Source organism: Ylistrum balloti, unplaced genomic scaffold (assembly GCF_031769215.1).
Source record: "Ylistrum balloti isolate Yb309-2 unplaced genomic scaffold, AGI_CSIRO_Ybal_v1 Utg370800, whole genome shotgun sequence".
In the NCBI taxonomy this organism is placed as follows: Eukaryota; Metazoa; Mollusca; class Bivalvia; order Pectinida; family Pectinidae; genus Ylistrum; species Ylistrum balloti.
In genome coordinates, this window is record NW_026782466.1 from 1,087,834 (window position 1) to 1,106,444 (window position 18,611).

General features: G+C 35.6%; 1 protein-coding gene across 2 annotated transcripts; it reads left to right on the forward strand.

Annotated features, from left to right (window-relative positions):
• Positions 1 to 678: 678 nt before the first annotated feature.
• LOC132558582 (haloacid dehalogenase-like hydrolase domain-containing 5) lies at positions 679 to 18,464 on the forward strand. 2 transcript variants are annotated; one of them, XM_060223169.1, is made up of 9 exons: positions 679 to 768; positions 14,402 to 14,466; positions 15,131 to 15,325; positions 15,575 to 15,687; positions 15,880 to 15,970; positions 16,121 to 16,166; positions 16,377 to 16,600; positions 16,848 to 16,990; positions 17,390 to 18,464. In XM_060223169.1, exons 1-9 carry the CDS (start codon positions 735 to 737, stop codon positions 17,736 to 17,738), a joined length of 1,260 nt encoding a protein of 419 aa, XP_060079152.1. In that variant the 5' UTR covers positions 679 to 734; the 3' UTR covers positions 17,739 to 18,464. The 2 variants fall into 2 exon arrangements, with proteins under 2 accessions (XP_060079152.1, XP_060079150.1); XM_060223167.1 differs by lacking the exon at positions 679 to 768 and adding an exon at positions 14,156 to 14,251.
• The last annotated feature ends 147 nt before the right edge of the window (positions 18,465 to 18,611 follow it).

Consider the following 18,611-nt stretch of genomic DNA (forward strand, 5'->3'; position numbering starts at 1 on the left):
CATTAGTCATATTTCTGATAGACCAACTTTTTGGAACGATATTTGTTCTTCAAATATTTGAAGGAAAAGTTGATTAAGGAGAGACACGCTGAACAAATTGAACATATTATACAAGATTAACAGAGATTGTCGACGAAAAGCGGAAAAGCCATGGGTTATTTGTCAATGAAATTTGATAATTTGTTTCGTTAGTTGTATCACTTGCTTAAAAAGTGTTTCAATGTTGTGAAATTTAAGATATTGCATTTATTTAAGTTCAATGAAGATATAAAACATGGGATTAATTTTCTCGTTCCGATGTATATATATAGAGAGAGACGGTAACAACACAAATACTAGATGATATCTACCTTTCCATGCATGTCTCTAAATATAGCGCTCCTAGATATCGATAAATCATTGCATATTACACAGATACTATTCTGACCGGGTCTCTGTTCGGTCACTAAATATAAATATATATATCGCATCCACTGTCACTGTAAAGACAAAAAATGTAGATGGGTTATCTCAACCTCGGAGATTCAGCCTTGACAATTGCCAACCTATATCTGACAGCACGTGAAAAATCCGTGTGACACTAAGGGGCAATGCCATATAAGGAAAATCTAGATTAGACTTGCTTAGTGTGAGCTCAGAGTTTCAGTAACAGAGTTTGCCAGTCAACCATTAGCGTTAATGTTATAGAGTGCTCAGCATCATCGCCATACTTAAACTTCGGTATACTTTACAGGATGTTGACCATAGTTCGCGTCCCTGGCGACCAAGGTAAGATATTTCATACGTTATCTTCAGGTTAATTTAAAAAAAAAACAACTATAAACCATTTGTACTGATACTCCAGGTTTTAAGATATATTTTATGATTGTTTATGTTATTGATATTATATGGGGGATTTATCCTCAAAATACATCTGTCAGAGAAAAAAATCTATAAAGTATGATATACTATATTTTAAACTTCCAGTAATGATAACTTGTACAGGTAAAATTATAGATCTCAACAGGTAGAAATAGAGGTGTTTTAAGGTAATAAACTGCGATATTTGACAGGGACTAAAAAAAAAAAAAAAAAAACAGAAGAAAATCTAGTTGAATACAAAATGGACACTCCGGAGTGTTTTGAATATAGATGAAGTTTAGATTGGTTTAGTAAGTAGATTTGAGAATTGGGTGAGAATGTATAACATATAAGATAATCCGAAGGGTTTAACGCATAAACACATGTTTTTTTTTGTTTACCTATAACTCTGCTACCTTTGTCAGCTGACAATATCGACACGTTACAATTTGCAAGTTTCATGTAATTTCATTGTCAGTCACATTTTGCCGAATTATGATAGTTTGAAAGTGGATTGTTTGAAAAACACGACCAAAAAAAAAAAAAAAAAACACAGAAAAAGTTATAATTAAAAAAGTATATTCCAATTCAAATGAGGATCATGCATATATCAATATATATATCATCGGTGTTCATACCAATTAACATCGAGAAGTTTAGACAAAATTAGTAATTAACAATAACTATTAACGGCTGGAAAATTTCCATCAAAGCCTTACCGACAAAGAGCCATACTTTATTTTCCTGTTCAAAACTTACTAGCAACGAGTCATAGTCTGTAATTCTCGTCCAAAACTACTGGCATGAGTCAAAGACGATATGTCCCTGTCCAAATATTACTAGCAAACATAACCGGAAGATTTCCATTCAAACCATACCGACAAAGAGCCACCCATGATTTCCCTGTCCAAAACTTACTAGTAACGGGTCACAATGCTCGTCCAAAGCTACTGGCATGAGCCAAAGACGATATGTCCCTGTCCAAATATTACTAGCGAACATAACCGGAAAATTTCCATCCAAACCATACTGACAAAGAGTCATACATTATTTCCCTGTCCAAAACTTACTAGCAACGGGTCATAGTCTGTAATTCTCATCTAAAACTACTGGCATGAGTCAAAGACGATATGTCCCATATAGCTTACTTCCCTGTCTAGACCGCACTGAAACGAAATAAAGGCCATATTTCCTGTCCAAACATTACTGACAATATATCTTATACAATGTAGTCCGTCCATGCCTTATTGACAAGGGGTCTTAGACCATATTCCACTTTAAAATTTACTGTAAAAAATGTCATTGATATTATTTACGTCTACACCTTACATTTTTCCTAACAATGGGTCATAGTTGTGTTACATGGTCAATGCTTTAGAGGTCCAGTGTGAGTATACATAGTTGTGTTACATGGTCAATGCTTTAGAGGTCCAGTGTGAGTATACATAGTGGTGTTACATGGTCAATGCTTTAGAGGTCCAGTGTGAGTATACATAGTTGTGTTACATGGTCAATGCTGTAGAGGTCCAGTGTGAGTATACATAGTTGTGTTACATTGTCAATGCTTTAGAGGTCCAGTGTGACTATACATAGTTGTGTTACATGGTCAATGCTGTAGAGGTCCAGTGTGAGTATACATAGTTGTGTTACATGGTCAATGCTGTAGAGGTCCAGTGTGAGTATATATAGTTGTGTTACATGGTCAATACTGTAGAGGTCCAGTGTGAGTATATTTAGTAGTGTTACATGGTCAATGCTTTAGAGGTCCAGTGTGAGTATAGATAGTAGTGTTACATGGTCAATGCTTTAGAGGTCCAGTGTGAGTATACATAGTTGTGTTACATGGTCAATGCTTTAGAAGTCCAGTGTGAGTATACACAGTTGTGTTACATGGTCAATGCTTTAGAGGTCCAGTGTGAGTATACATAGTTGTGTTACATTGTCAATGCTTTAGAGGTCCAGTGTGACTATACATAGTTGTGTTACATGGTCAATGCTGTAGAGGTCCAGTGTGAGTATACATAGTTGTGTTACATGGTCAATGCTGTAGAGGTCCAGTGTGAGTATATATAGTTGTGTTACATGGTCAATACTGTAGAGGTCCAGTGTGAGTATATTTAGTAGTGTTACATGGTCAATGCTTTAGAGGTCCAGTGTGAGTATAGATAGTAGTGTTACATGGTCAATGCTTTAGAGGTCCAGTGTGAGTATACATAGTTGTGTTACATGGTCAATGCTTTAGAAGTCCAGTGTGAGTATACACAGTTGTGTTACATGGTCAATGCTTTAGAGGTCCAGTGTGAGTATACATAGTTGTGTTACATTGTCAATGCTTTAGAGGTCCAGTGTGAGTATACATAGTTGTGTTACATTGTCAATGCTTTAGAGGTCCAGTGTGAGTATACATAGTTGTGTTACATTGTCAATGCTTTAGAGGTCCAGTGTGAGTATACATAGTTATTTCACATTATGTTCTGTCACACGAGACATAAAAGGTTATAGAATTTCGTATTTATATATCTAAAAACTGTATTGAAATGAGGACGCTCTTTAAAGTACCTTTAAATGAGATAACAATTAGGTTACCGTAGGTTTTTGTTGTTATTTGCTAAATTGTGGACACAACTGTTACCAATTTCATATGGTATCAAAGACAGTAATAAGTTAATCTACCTTCGCTAAATGTACAACTTCAAGAAAAAAAATTGTAGAAGGAATGAATTAGTTGTTTATTATTATCAATTAGTATGGTACTGTACACAGATAGTATGATACTGTACACAGATAGTATGGTACTGTACACTGTACACAGATAGTATGGTACACAGATAGTATGATATTGTACACAGATAGTACTGTACACAGATAGTATGGTACTGTACACAGATTGTATGGTACTGTACACAGATAGTATGGTACTGTACACAGATAGTATGGTACACAGACAGTATGATACTGTACACAGATAGTATGATACTGTACACAGATAGTATGGTACACAGATAGTATGGTACTGTACACAGATAGTACTGTACACAGATAATATGGTACACAGACAGTATGATGCTGTACACAGATAGTACTGTACACAGATAGTATGGTACTGTACACAGATAGTATGGTACACAGATAGTATTGTACTGTACACATATAGTATGGTACACAGATAGTATGGTACACAGATAGTATGATATTGTACACAGATAGTACTGTACACAGATAGTATGATACTGTACACTGTACACAGATAGTATGGTACACAGATAGTATGATATTGTACACAGATAGTACTGTACACAGACAGTATGGTACTGTACACAGATTGTATGGTACTGTACACAGATGGTATGGTACTGTACACAGATAATATGGTACACAGACAGTATGATACTGTACACAGATAGTATGATACTGTACCCAGATAGTATGGTACACAGATAGTATGGTACACAGATAGTATGATACTGTACACAGATAGTATGATACTGTACACAGATAGCATGATGCTGTACACAGATAGTATGGTACTGTACACAAATAGTATGATATTGTACACAGATAGTATGGTACTGTACACAGATAGTATGATACTGTACAAAGATAGTATGGTACTGTACACAGATAGTATGATACTGTACACAGATAGTATGATACTGTACACAGATAGTATGGTACTGTACACAGAAAGTATAGTACTGTACAGAGATAGTATGGTACACAGATAGTATGGTACTGTACACAGATAGTTTGATACTGTACACAGATAGTATGGTACACAGATAGTATGGTACTGTACACAGATAGTATGGTACTGTACACAGATAGTATGGTACACAGATAGTATGGTACTGTACGCAAATAGTATGATACTGTACACAGATAGTATGGTACTCTACCAGTGGTTGATCACATGTTACTATTTTGGTAGACATTTTACACACTGGATCTAGGATGATTGTATCAGTCACTACGTTAATGCTGTCAATGACTTCAAAACACCGAGTGAGTCCTAATGGTCTGCTTTGAAGCTTTAAGCGGTATAGAGTCAACGAACAAACTAACGCGCACAAGAAATAAGATAAAAGTTAACATTTCGATCGAAAGCGATCATTCTCACAGACAGCTCAAAAATACGTACCATCTCACAACAGTACGTTGTAGAACAATGTGGTTCATTTGTTTCATTATTCGTTCAGGTTACTGCCATTAGAGAAAATGTTTTGCTAAAAATAAATTCCATGCTTTTAGATGTTGTCCTAAAGAATTGCACAAACAACAAACAAGTGTCAAATACCTTGCAAAACAAATTCAGTTTTATAAATTGGAGTATACAACTACTACATCAGTGATGTCTAGAGGGCAGTCTGTGTAGACCTAGAAAGATAATTAGTTAAAACTGGTCAAAACAGATGTTAAAATTAAGTACAATATCTTATCCAAATGCTGTGGTAGGATTCGGAACAACCGTGTCATTGTACTCTCACCCATATCGGCTAAAAGTCCATACTGACCTGCTGACCTGTCACTCTACATATGATGGACCGACCAGGGACTCCCTCTAACTGGTATATTTCAACTACTATCAATTTGGGCTGGTGTTGAATTGATATATAAATCAATGTTTAGGTTTATATTAATCACAAAAGTTAAGGAATAAGCAAACTTTATTGATCGTTTATAAAGGAGCAAATGAACAGATTAAACAGATATCAGAGGATTCCAATGGGGTCTTTGTATTACATACATATTGAAGCTAATTCTTCTAAAAGGTCAAGAAAACATAGAAGGCCAGTCATAGCGAAATGGATTCTGATTTTAACTAGGTCAAAGTATTTATCGATCAATGTAGGTGTGATTGGTACACACATAATGACCTCCTCTCTATCTAATCGGTTCATGTCAGGACTCTGGGTGTCCTAGAAATGCTTGGTACCCCTGTAAACAGGTCTCAAAGATACTCTTTGGTATGGTCACGACACTACTGGGTGATATTGGGAAGATCACTTGACCTATCTGATATGGTAAAACGGTTTTGCTAGAAAGAATAATTTCATAAATCCAATGCAAGTCCTAATGATATTATTATGGTTGATTCTGTGAAATTCTGAAAATTATCACAATTTCATTCGATTTGGAAGCCCACATATTGGTATTCTAATTTATTAACTGGCGATTATAATGCTTGCTGTTTGCTGAGTCGTTCCTGCAGTTCAAGACGACAAACTCTGGTGCTGAGACTCATTAGTGGTGTTAGGGACCCCAACAAGAATTGCTGTGTATTAAACCAGAGTCGTATAAACAAACAAGATCCAAAAATATGATAGAAAATTTAACACATGTTTAACAAGTATGCCAATACAGAGTTAGGAACGTAAGCTGGACATGCTATCATCCAAGTTTTTGTCCCTCCTGATCAAGTACAAGAGTATGCACCCCTGTTTACTTGAATGACAGCGTAGCTCTAGGTGTTAACACCACGCCAACATTCATCATCAAGTGTCTGTGATAGTTAATAGTTTCTTTCTTACTTGGATTTGCCAATATTTGCACGGAGGCTGTAATCAATGAAGCAGAAGACACTTACCCTTCCGAAACACCTGGTCTTCGTATCTTTGACCATTTGTAAAGGTCTTTCATGTAAATCTTTCTTTTGTTCATATTTTGCCATAGTTTCATCAAATTTGAGTTTGAACTATGGTACTGTTGATATGTTGGCATTTTTGTTGATTTTTCAATTGTTGCTACTGTTACGTCTTACACCAATGTTTTACGTCTACTTTTAAGTATATCTGTATTATGATTTTGTCAGTCAGTTGCTGACATCTTGCACGAAGATATTGTTATGTATAAGCCCTTAGACATGTAAACACCATAAGTTGGGGACGCAGGATTGTTTGCTATCCAGAAATGGAAAATTCACAAAACGGAAATTGAAACCATAACGATTATCGTACAACTTGGTGGAAAGCTGTCCTGAATAGTTTGAAGGAAGAGGTTGAGGTAAGCGGGTGATGTTAAAGTTTCTGTCGAGTCATTGATCTCCAAATTCTGGAGGGTGTAAACGAGTTATAAGACTATACCTTTATCAGCCTTGGAGTCTAATTATATTTCGTTGTTTACAATCGTCTCAGGGTTTGTGGTATTTATTTGTCCATTTTGCTCTCAAATTTGAAGGGTTTATTTTTTTGTCATTTTTGAGGATGCCATTAAATCGCAAAATTAGAACTATGCAGTTGAGAGAGAAATAGAACCTACGGAACACAAGCCTACAATATCTATTGTTTTATAACTATGTTATGGATAAGATGTAATAACTATGTGTCAAAAAGTGTATGTTTTGAAAGAAGACTACCTTTAAAAAAAGGGAGAGGTGAGCGGAGATGGGGGTTGGTGTGTCTATTTATATTTTTTGTTTTGTGACCTCCTCCGAAAAACAATTCAAAATTATTACTAACCGTTCCACGTTTACATTCACTGCTTATTTACAACACTGAAGGACACGTGAGACCTTCATGAAATTCGAAAGACGGATGCAACGTAAACATGTTATGGTCACATACTGACACTGACACTTAGTAACCACATCCTTAGATAGATAATGTGCAGCTTGTATTCATACCATTCTCATTGTTTATCTAAAATTTGCATGAGAAAGACTTTAGATATAAGAAATAATGTCACACTGTCAGTCTCTCGTGTGTCTGATTGTAAATAAACACACAAACATACAGATTAACAAAAATAACTCCCACACAGCAAATTCATACATTAAACTGAGTTTGTTTCGTGTCTTGTCAACAAGAAGTGTAGGCAATAAACGTCTTAGGACGGAGCAAGAAATATATATGTGTCTCAATAGTGAAACTGTGAATATTATACACTGAGTCACAGTTGTTACACATACCTATTGAAAAACGTCGGGGCACTGGCTCCTATATTCTGTATCTCCAATTTATATATGTTTTGATTTTGTCTTTGAAGCCCAATTAACATCAATTTTACTTTAGTAGTACAGATTGAACACCCAGCCGATACAAAGACTTGGATCAAGCAAATTTATAATTCAGGACACTAGCTTATGTATGTAAATCAGAACCACCTTCTACGTAATTATGTCTGTATTACTATTTGACGGGTTTATATTGTTGATAATGTTGGTGAAGATTATGTTGTTTATTTGTCAATAATTTGTTGATAATTTTGGTGAAGACAATGTTATACAGTAGTCAATAGTTTGTTGATAATTTTGGTGAAGCAGACGATAATGTGAAATGTGTTGACCTACATTCGTTTCTTACGTCACAACAGGGCAATATGACCTCTGAAAAACCAATAAACACAGTCTAGATAGTAGGTTTATTTGTACAAGGATAAATTGATTTTTTTGAGCAAAACAAAAACAAAAAACAAAAAAACATGATAACAAGCGACAAAAGAGGATAATGGACGCCCCTTTGGGTCAGTTATTAGGGTGTTTAGGTGTTGGAGCTTTACCTGTTTACAGGTCCAGATTGTCATCAACAGATTTTGTACCAGTCTACAAAGGTTAATCTTATATTTTGTGTACTGATGCAACAAAGCTTTTAAAAGATACACCGGTTTAACAAAGCTTATGTATTTTAGATAAAGTCTATGTATAGTGTGCAAACAATACAACAATGACTGACCTGTAATATCGAGGTCAATTCTATTGATAGGTTATGTGATTATATTTGGACATGCGATTTAACGCGGTTTTTTTTTTATCGGTTAATAATATTTAGCATATTGGTCTGTCGCTGTAACCTCGTTTAGATTTAAAATCACCTACGGATGGAAAGTCTTAAATTGCTTTACCAATAATGTTAATTCATCAATGACCAATACACTCCATATTTCTCTCTAAAGAGGGGATGCATTTTATTATTCTACATGTACTTTGAGTTTAATTTTGATTTTAGAGTTTAACTTCCATCGGGATTCAATTATTAATAATAATGAATGGCATTTAATTATGTGTATCTGTTGACCCTGACGTTCCGCAAGTCACCTACTGAAATATATTATTCTTCACAAAAAATGTCTGATGATCTCCAAAATAACATCAGGAGACCGTTCAGGCCCTTCATACCTCTTCTGCAGTCGAAATACATGTCATGGCCTTGCCGTATTAATTACTTAATGCTATAAGCACATGTTCCTTGACTCGAGCGTATTTCTGTGGTTTTCTTTCTTGAAATGCATTTCACGTGAACCTTGAGTGTTTCCGATGTATTATGTCATTTTAAAGGGACAGTAAATACCTTCGTGTTTGTTGGAGCAATTACACGTTAATTTGTGTATTGGTGTTTATATAAGTATGAGTACATTATGTATGTTTGGGGACTGACGTAATAGCACGTATCCTTGATTTTTTTATGTGCGTTATACTGCACGATCTGCTGTAAATACATTCGATACTAACATTCAGTACATACCACTTGGTGTTATTATGAGACAAAATATGTGTTTTCATCCAGATTCTGTCGTCTGTTTACTACCTTCAAATAGGTCCGACCTAAATATCATAAGTTACTTTCGTTTGAATTCTGATTTTATTACTCACCCACAGTGACGTTAGAGAAAACATTCATTTGTCTACTGTCGCGTGTGCATAGTTGAAGTTGTATACACCTAATAATTTAAGCCGCTGAGATAGCAAACTGTATACATCCGGTGTCTTAATGATTCAATGACGTAAGATGTAATAAGTCATGAGCCAGCGAATCACGTGGTTTATTGTTGTTTCTGCTCTAGTTGTTTTTAGCATGTTGTTTTGTTAACATGACACATGATTTTTAAACAGAACAATTTATTTTGCATTTGCTCTGAATGCTCTTCAGTGAGAATAATTAAGTATAATACAAACGTAAAGCAATTTAATCCAAATTGGTTTCTCATTAATTGTTTGATCCTGCAGTATTTATATGCGCACTTGAATTTATGGTTTGTGACCTCCCCATCTGATTTTTTGACATTTGTTTCTTCCTTAGTCACATCCTATTCAGATCCCTAACAGAACTGACGAGTCCCAGAAGGACAAAACTGCTGTGATTCTTTACATGGCTCTACTGTATATAGTTCTAAATTTGTATTGAAAGGTCCCATTCACCTGTGTGTCTTGTCTCCTGGTGTGTTGCTAAGCAATTTTACAGTGATAAAAATCTTAACTTGTTCTCGAAGGTATTATGTACTTAAAACAGTCACACAAAACCATGCCGGCGTGTGTTCTAGTCAACACTATCTACCAAACGAACTAACTGCGAATAAGATATGTAATATATATTGTAATATATATATAAATAATGCTACTTTATATGCTAATACACTGATACGTATGATGATTAAAAACAGTTGTTCAACGCTAATATTATGTTTTCCAGCACTTTCTGGTAACCCCCTTGCTATTTTTAGATCACAGATGTGACAATGACACATATGTTTACGTTCTAAGTAAACGCCGGTGTTTACATTCCACAACGGACAGTTCTGTTGACCGCATTTATAAAAATCGGTTATGTTATTATGACGCGAAGGTAAATGTTTTTTTAAATAGCAGTAACCAGGATTGGTTGTTTATATGTACAGGGTTCTCGGAGTACAGGGTCAATTGGGGTTAAAGAATATTGCTATTTCTTACAGAGCAGGAAAACAGTGAATATTTTTTCAAATAAAGCTAAATCCATGAATCGTTGTTGTATGTTCTTTCTTTCATACTAGAGAATTAGAAAAAAGGGTTAGGCTTACGTTTGTATATACCAAACTATCAATAAGGATGTGTTGGTTAGCCTGTGTATTATACAAACACAAGCTCTGTATCAGCAATGGTGAGACGATCACCATCATCACATTTTATCCGATTAACAAAGTACGTGTTCTGTCCAGTTTACTTTGATAACTGACATGCCACGTTTTAATTTGATCGGATACTGGTGCGGGTAAGATTATAAACTTTTGCTTGAAGTTCTTTCAACATTATCAGCTATGAATTATGAAATTTATCGAATTATTGGGCGATTGAATCTCCCCAATAAATGGCCTTCGTTGTTTCAAAATTTACGCCCATAACATCACTGACAAATCTAGAAGGAATACACACCTGTATGATGCGCTGAAATTCATTCTTAGCCTCAACTGTACCTAATTCTGCATTTTTCAACAGACTATTGGCATACCTTTGGGAACTAACTGACTTATTTTCATACGCGGCTGAATTTATTGAAACTATTAACAGGTCAAAGTTTCACTTTCAGATATATTGATGACGTCTTGTAGAAATTTCATTGACCACATCTATCGTATATACCCATCAGAACTGGACTCTTCTACATCAGCCACTCTCGATCTTTCCTTACAACATGGACAGTCGCATGATAAACGTGACGATTTCAAATTCTTTGTTGTGAATTCTCTATTTCTGGATAGCACACTTCCCTGCAACCTATGTTGTTTACAGCTGATTCGATATTCAAGGGCCTGTCCCAGTTATCATGATTTTTGTGCAAGACGTGTTTGATGCTCTTTAGTTGTTGCTTCTGTTGTTTATCCTGTTGGTTCCGTTGTTGTATACCTTGTTCTTATTTGAGAACGCGACGTTACTCACTTGACTAAGGTTTACATGATTGGTGTCCTCGATGAAACGTAAGACGCTTACTCTTCCGGAACACCTGGTCTTATTCTCCCAGTACTTTTTCAGGATTCTCCGTATAAATGTTTCTATTGTTCATGTTTTGCCCTAGTTTTATTGAATTTGAGTTTGGATTATGTTGACATGTTGGAAACTGCGAAAATTCGAGTCCAGATACTTTGGGAGGTAAAATCTGCATTCATTCATTAATGCAGAATGTTAAGTAATATTTTGAAGTGTCATTGATATCCAAAACTAAAAGCAGAAGTAAAAAGGATTGCATCCGAAAGAACTCCAAAACTGACATAAGAAAGTTTGGGGATAGAATAAAAGTTTTATTAGGAAAATTTTTCTATCTTTTTTCACACGAATCTTAAGAGATATCAACGATCGATATTCTTTGATCATCAAGAATTTCTGAACAATATCTTTTATATTATCCCGAATGGGCACAATACCAAAATCACGTACAAATGTACCTACTGAATTTAACCACCACGTATCAGTTTTATTGTGATAACTTTATCTTGGCTCTCATTTTGAATACTTTGCATCACATGGATAATTTCGTATATGTCCTCAGTGAAATAAAAGCAACTCCGTGCCGGGAAATATGGTTGTTATCATCTTGGAGGGGTGAGGATGGGGGCGGGGGCTTGTGTTGATTTAATCTGTCCTCATTTGACTGACAAAACTTGCTTTCAGTTGGTCCAGGATGGGTTGTTTTCACAGATCTTTCTAAACTCAACTACTGACTGGGTAATATTTAAAGACATTTCTTTCAAACCATTGCCATTTCTTGTCAATAACAATAATGACATCTACAGTAAAAGATTGGCGAAACTTTTCACACATACTTTATGGTAATTCTGCAATATGTCTTCCAGTTTAGGATTAACTTGATCATCAACGTCAACATACCAACAAATGTATTTATAATCTGAGCAATTACATGTATCTGTGTAACCTTTGGCGACATTTTTCCTCTTGTAGAGTCGGATTGAATACGTGGTAAGTTCGATTGTCCCCACAGATGACACGTCAGGTTCAAGGATAAAACTGCCGATATGCTCGTTATCGTTCTAACGCCATAAATGCTTGCTAAGGTAATTGACACTGGTGGCTTGATATGATATGATCTAGATATGCACTAGGCTTGATAAGATTATACGTGAATTACGTTATTAATATAGTAAAAGAACAATACATGCTTCTAATGAAAAAAAATGAAAATACAGTTTTAATCTCTACGAAAGAGATGTCTTTACAGCAAGTTGTATATACTTTTCGCTCTAAAACACTTTTTATACCATCGGCTTATTTTGATCTGAATTACAATTTAATTCCAGCTGTGATACGCATCATCAACATGTCTTCACTATACTGGTAGTTTTTCTGAAAAAAAATCTTTCTCCTTTTGTCCGCCATCCAAGTCATATAGCGACCATTGAATTATAGGGAAAACATATTGTGAATGTATCGTGAGCAAATTAAGTTACAAGCTTCACAAATTACATACATTGTGTCTGGTATTTAGGCTAGAAACGAAGACGGTGACTGTGCATGAACACAGATTGGTTTAGGCTACGTCAGTCAGCGAGATAAAATGGTTTTCGTTCTATCAATTGGACTATAACAACCATGTGGCGTTGGCGTGATTTTTGAGGCCTCGCCTGAAATCACGGTTACTAGGCCGTGTGTTACTCTCACAGCACGTTCTTGAAAACGTGCACTATTTAAATCCACCAGTAAAATGCGAACACATGACATATAAGATAATTAGGAAAAAATATGATAAAATGAAACCAATTGCATGATTTAACTTACTTGATTTTAATGTGTGGGTTCAACTCGTTTCTTCTATATTTTTAGGCTATGACGAAACAGTTGTATGAGGCATAAATTTGTATTGAATGGTGCTAATATTTTGGGCGGTTTTTTAAGAATCCTTTTAGATTGCAGGGAATAAACAGTGTTGGTGGAATTCAGTTCCTCCCGAGAGTGGAGATCTCGGTAGATATATCAGCGATAGAATTAACCTATTGGTACTTGCTACAACATCGATTGACACCATTATAAGTCAGGCAGTCTCTTTAGATTTGTTCCAAACTAATATTGGCTATATATAAGTGAGAAATGTAATACATTACTATATATATATATATTATGTCCTTATTGACCTAGATCTTACTGACACAAAGAATTGGGTTTACAGCCTCGAGGTCAAAGTACAGTTTTCACGTGATGCAAATACTTCAAGAAAATCACGCAAACAAAGCATGCTAGCGATCTTCATCTCTTTGTTTGCAACCGCAATGTTGTAAAAATAGATTTATTTGAGAAATATGCACGTGAAAATAGTTAAAATACGTACCAAGCCTATATGTTTATGATGATTAGATGTGTGCGTATGTATCGTGAATATCATGTGAAAAACACCAAAATAGCCCATGTAATTTATGACGGGAAATTGAGATACACTCAGTTGACCGATATATTGTAAACACGTGGTCGATGTAAACAAACCAGCATGACCTTCGGAAAGCAACACAAACCCAATCCACCAATCAGAGAGCAGGGAATAAAATTGGGTCGAGGTTCAACAGTTGAATCGATTCATGGTATATAAATGCTTGGTACACATGCAGAAAACATAACAGAAGATTTTTTCCTGAATACTATAGTTATACAATACTGATCTTAACTAAACGTGCGACATGAGGGTGCTTTTTAGCAATAACAACGGAGAGGAGGAATATACATCAGGTAAATATACAGTGCGCACAAAATTGTTTCATTGATTTTATTTTAATTTTCTTTTAAGGTTAAGCAAAGAAGATAAAATTGTTTCCAAATAATGCATGTGAATTTTGGGAATTCAAGTTTAATACCCCCTTAAAACATTATTTGTTACAGATTCCGACTCTGCCAGTACAACAAGCAGTGAAACTCCAGAATGGGATCTTTCTATAAGCTATCAGGTAAGGTGTTAATTCTTTTTCTTTAATTTTCAAATTTATTTAATGTTTGCGACAATTTCTAACCACAGTTTTGCTTAAATAAATAATTTATTATCGTGGCCACTTGGGATTTATATCTAAGATTCTTCAGTAACGATATGTTATCAAGTGTGGTCTGTGGTTTTATTTCAGAATGGTTTGTGATCGGATCGATTTTAATAGGAACAATAGGGATATCTGAAAATTCTATTATTCATGCTGTAGAATATACACATGTATGTGAACTGGAGAAAAACGTAAACAAACTTCACGCATGCGTATTAACATGACCTGACCTGCAAACATATGTTAATAGAAAGAATATTCATGACATTGACCTAAATAAACATAGCAGAACTTTCTGACATGTTTTCGAGACTGCGTCCGAGATATGCTTGTCTGTGTTTACAGAGACTGAATAAGCAGCAAGTCAGACGGTTGCCGTCATGTATCGCGGTCAGTCGATTTATGATATTTCATTTGTATACGGTATAAGAGTAATTCGGAACATTTGTCGGTGTTGTTTTGTTGTCAGGAAAACATTTCTTCTGTGTATTTTGTTGTACGTTCGTCAACATTACTGTCATGTTGCACATGCAGAGAGTGATTTTATTGTCCTTCAACCGTGACCATTTGTCTTGCACAGCCGGAATTTGGTATCCTGTTTGACGTAGACGGGGTATTGGCAAGGGGAAGTAACCCATTGGATCCAGCTATACAGGCTGTGAAATTACTAACAGACACAGAGGGAAACTTGCGGGTACCAGTTGCTTACGTCACGAACGCCTGCAACAGGAGTCATGACAAAGCTGCCCAGATACAAAAATGGTTCAACATACCGGTATGTCACACATTGGAAGTTTGCAAAGACTTTTGTGATATGCATTTAAATGCAAGTATATATAGGAACAATTTCTAAGAATGAAATCTTATTACTTAAAATTGTCAGATTTAAATATTGATATATTTTAATCATTGTGATTTTCCCATCTCGATACATAATCCCGAAAATATCATTGTTTATAAATGCTAATTAAAACTGTAACTTGACTCTGTGATTGTTTATCATTATCAACTTTCCTACTCACAGGTAAGTCCAAGTCAGGTGATACACGCCCCTACTCCAGCTCGCCTCCTTACGGAATACCACAACAAGCACGTTCTTGTAGTTGGACAAGAGTTCAGACAGGAGATAGCCGAAGAGTATCCTTTTCTGTCGTTCAGTCAATGGAGCATATTTTTACCAAACTACAAAGTAGTTTTGTTATAAAAAATATCATTCTATGGTTTATCCTGAAGGACAAATTATGATGCATTGCAAATTATAGTGAGATGAAACAGCAACGCTAATAATGACGCCTTTGTCCCTAACGTTGTAACCTTGACCTTGGTCAGTATTGGATTCACCAACACATGTACGATAGAGAATATCCGAGATGCATACCCGTACTTGGATATGGTGGATCACGACAATCGGCGACGTGTGGTAAGTGTTTGCTCTCTAAGTACATTTATAGTTCTTGTAAAACTTAATCGTTCTTCGTGTAAAACCAAATGAATACCTAAGCATTTCATCATTTTATTAAGAAAGTTAAATTACAAAGACCCGCAGTAAATATTATCTATTCGCTTACAGGCTGCCGGTAACTTCAGTGACAATCTGAGTTTTCCACGAGTTGAAGGTACGTTCAGAGCAATTACACTTTCTGTCAATCTTGAAATCTAAATATCATCGCATAATAAGACATTTGAAATATGAAATAATATATGTGCAAAAGGCATTAAGTATACATTATATATTACTAATTATACATATGTCAGAAGCATTAAGAAACGGAGCAAATTTAGGCACTAGTGCCTTTAATGTGCATACTTACAATTCAATTTGGCAGCAATCCTGATGATTGGAGAACCACAGCGATGGGAATCCTCCCTTCAGCTTCTTGTTGATCTACTCCTGACAGAGGGCAAACCCACATCCGCGCCATCTTCTATCAAAGATGTCCGCCAGTTGCCCGTCATCGCTTGCAATATGGATCTTGTCTTTATGGCCGAAGCATGCATGCCTAGATTTGGACACGGAGCCTTCCTTGTTTGTCTGGAGGCTCTTTACAAGGTGAAAATCCAAGCACAGAGCTATAGTGAAATAGGAGAATTGTCTTTTAAAAAAAAAAAAAAAAAAAATCATCCTATTTCGAAAATCATATTCATGTTAAATGATTTGATAGAGTTTCATTCAAAATATTATTGCTTTCTAGTGATTTACAAAGATGTGGTATTATCACATAATGCATAATTTTTCTGTAAATTATATTTTTTGACGAAATACCTAACATTGATATTAAAATTTAATATGTCTACAGAAAATCACTGGACAGGATCTTGAGTACACCGCACTGATTGGCAAGCCTTGTGAGATCACCTACAGATATGCAGAGCATACCATAGCTGCTGAAGCAAAGAAGATTGGAATCACGCGACCAATAAAAAAGCTTTATTTCATTGGGTAAGTGTATTAAGTACTCGATCAAGTATTAGAAACTATTAAAAAACTACAATTAGATGAATAAAAACCATGAGATGTTTTAATCTATATTAATTGATAGCTAAATGAATCATTAAGTGAACACACTTTTTAATGATATCATATTACCGTTTATATAAGCATTATTCAACATTTCTTTGATGACATATAGTGAAAAACCTCTTCAGCTGAATGTTTACTTTTCTAAGTAATTCATCACGTCACAGATGTAAGACAAGACAGATTTCGGGTCACAATGCCAGTATTTTCAAGAATTCAAGTCTCTTTCCCGATTAATCTCGCATGCATGAAAACTTGCCTTTATAAAATCGAAGTTGCGATGCCTTGAAGATGTAGCCAATACATTTGTTTCATCCACAGAGATAATCCGCACGTGGACATTGTCGGTGCTAACCTTTATGATCGGTTTCTGAAGCAGAGCAAAAATGGAAATGAACCTATTCACAAACCTCTCCCAAGATCTAGGTCCATTCCCAGTAGCGATGCTCTATTGGAGCAAACTGTACAAAGAATGGACAGTCTATTGGTTGGAACTGGAGTCTACAACGCCGAGAAGGAGTCCGAGAAGACAGATAATGCTGACGTTTACCACGGACATCGTGACATCATGCACGAACCAGAGCTTGCACAACCCACACGTTATGTGAAAGACGTTTACCATGGACTTCAGCATATACTGGAACAGGAAAACTTTCGGGTAGCGACGTGATCAGTTCACAGCAAAACCTGAGTTTGGTTGTGATGAATCGGACCGCGGACCACGACAATTCAATTCTCAGCGAGTGAACCAAAGACCTGCAATCTGTGATACCGCCATTTCACTGTGTTATGTAGATCTCTGTGAGGTGAGACCAGTTCGCTAGTCGGTCACGTTCCTCCCAATGTCATGGTCACCCATCCTTTACAAGTCAATGACTTCTCAGGAATTTCATGATGACAGTTTAAAATTGATTTTATCTTGTAATCACTTGCCAGCTTCACGGAAGACAGTATTATATACTGAAATTAAAAGAAATTACCATTGACGGAGTTTTTGATATAGACAAAGAAAAATGTCCATTGTTTGGAGCCTGTACTACACTTAGAATAGGTTCATATAGTCTACATCTTAGATCAAAGGAAACCGAAAATGTTATTCATTGACTGGATTGAAACAAATGCATACTTCATGTTTATGTATATATATGTTGTCATGGCGACGACCTCTGCCAATAATGAGGTCAGGACAGTGCCGGTTACTTGTTTTGTCTGTCGCGTTGTAGTAACGTCACCACGACGAAACCAAGACAGAACATTCACAAACGTCTGACGTATCTCCACTGTGTTCATCATTTAATGTTTATTTATTAGACAATGGAATCGTGCTGCCTCAATATATATTTATAAATTTGTTCTATTTTTGACACAAAGCTTGATTAAAGAATAAATAAATTTATTTGTATATTTTGAGTTATTTTTTTCCCGTTTGAATTGAGGAAACAACGACCGATATAACATCAACAGCTGCAGGTTGTCTGTCATTATCAAAGGACACCGTGGCAGTTATCTAAGGGGGAAAACTCTTATTGAAGAAAAAACTGAT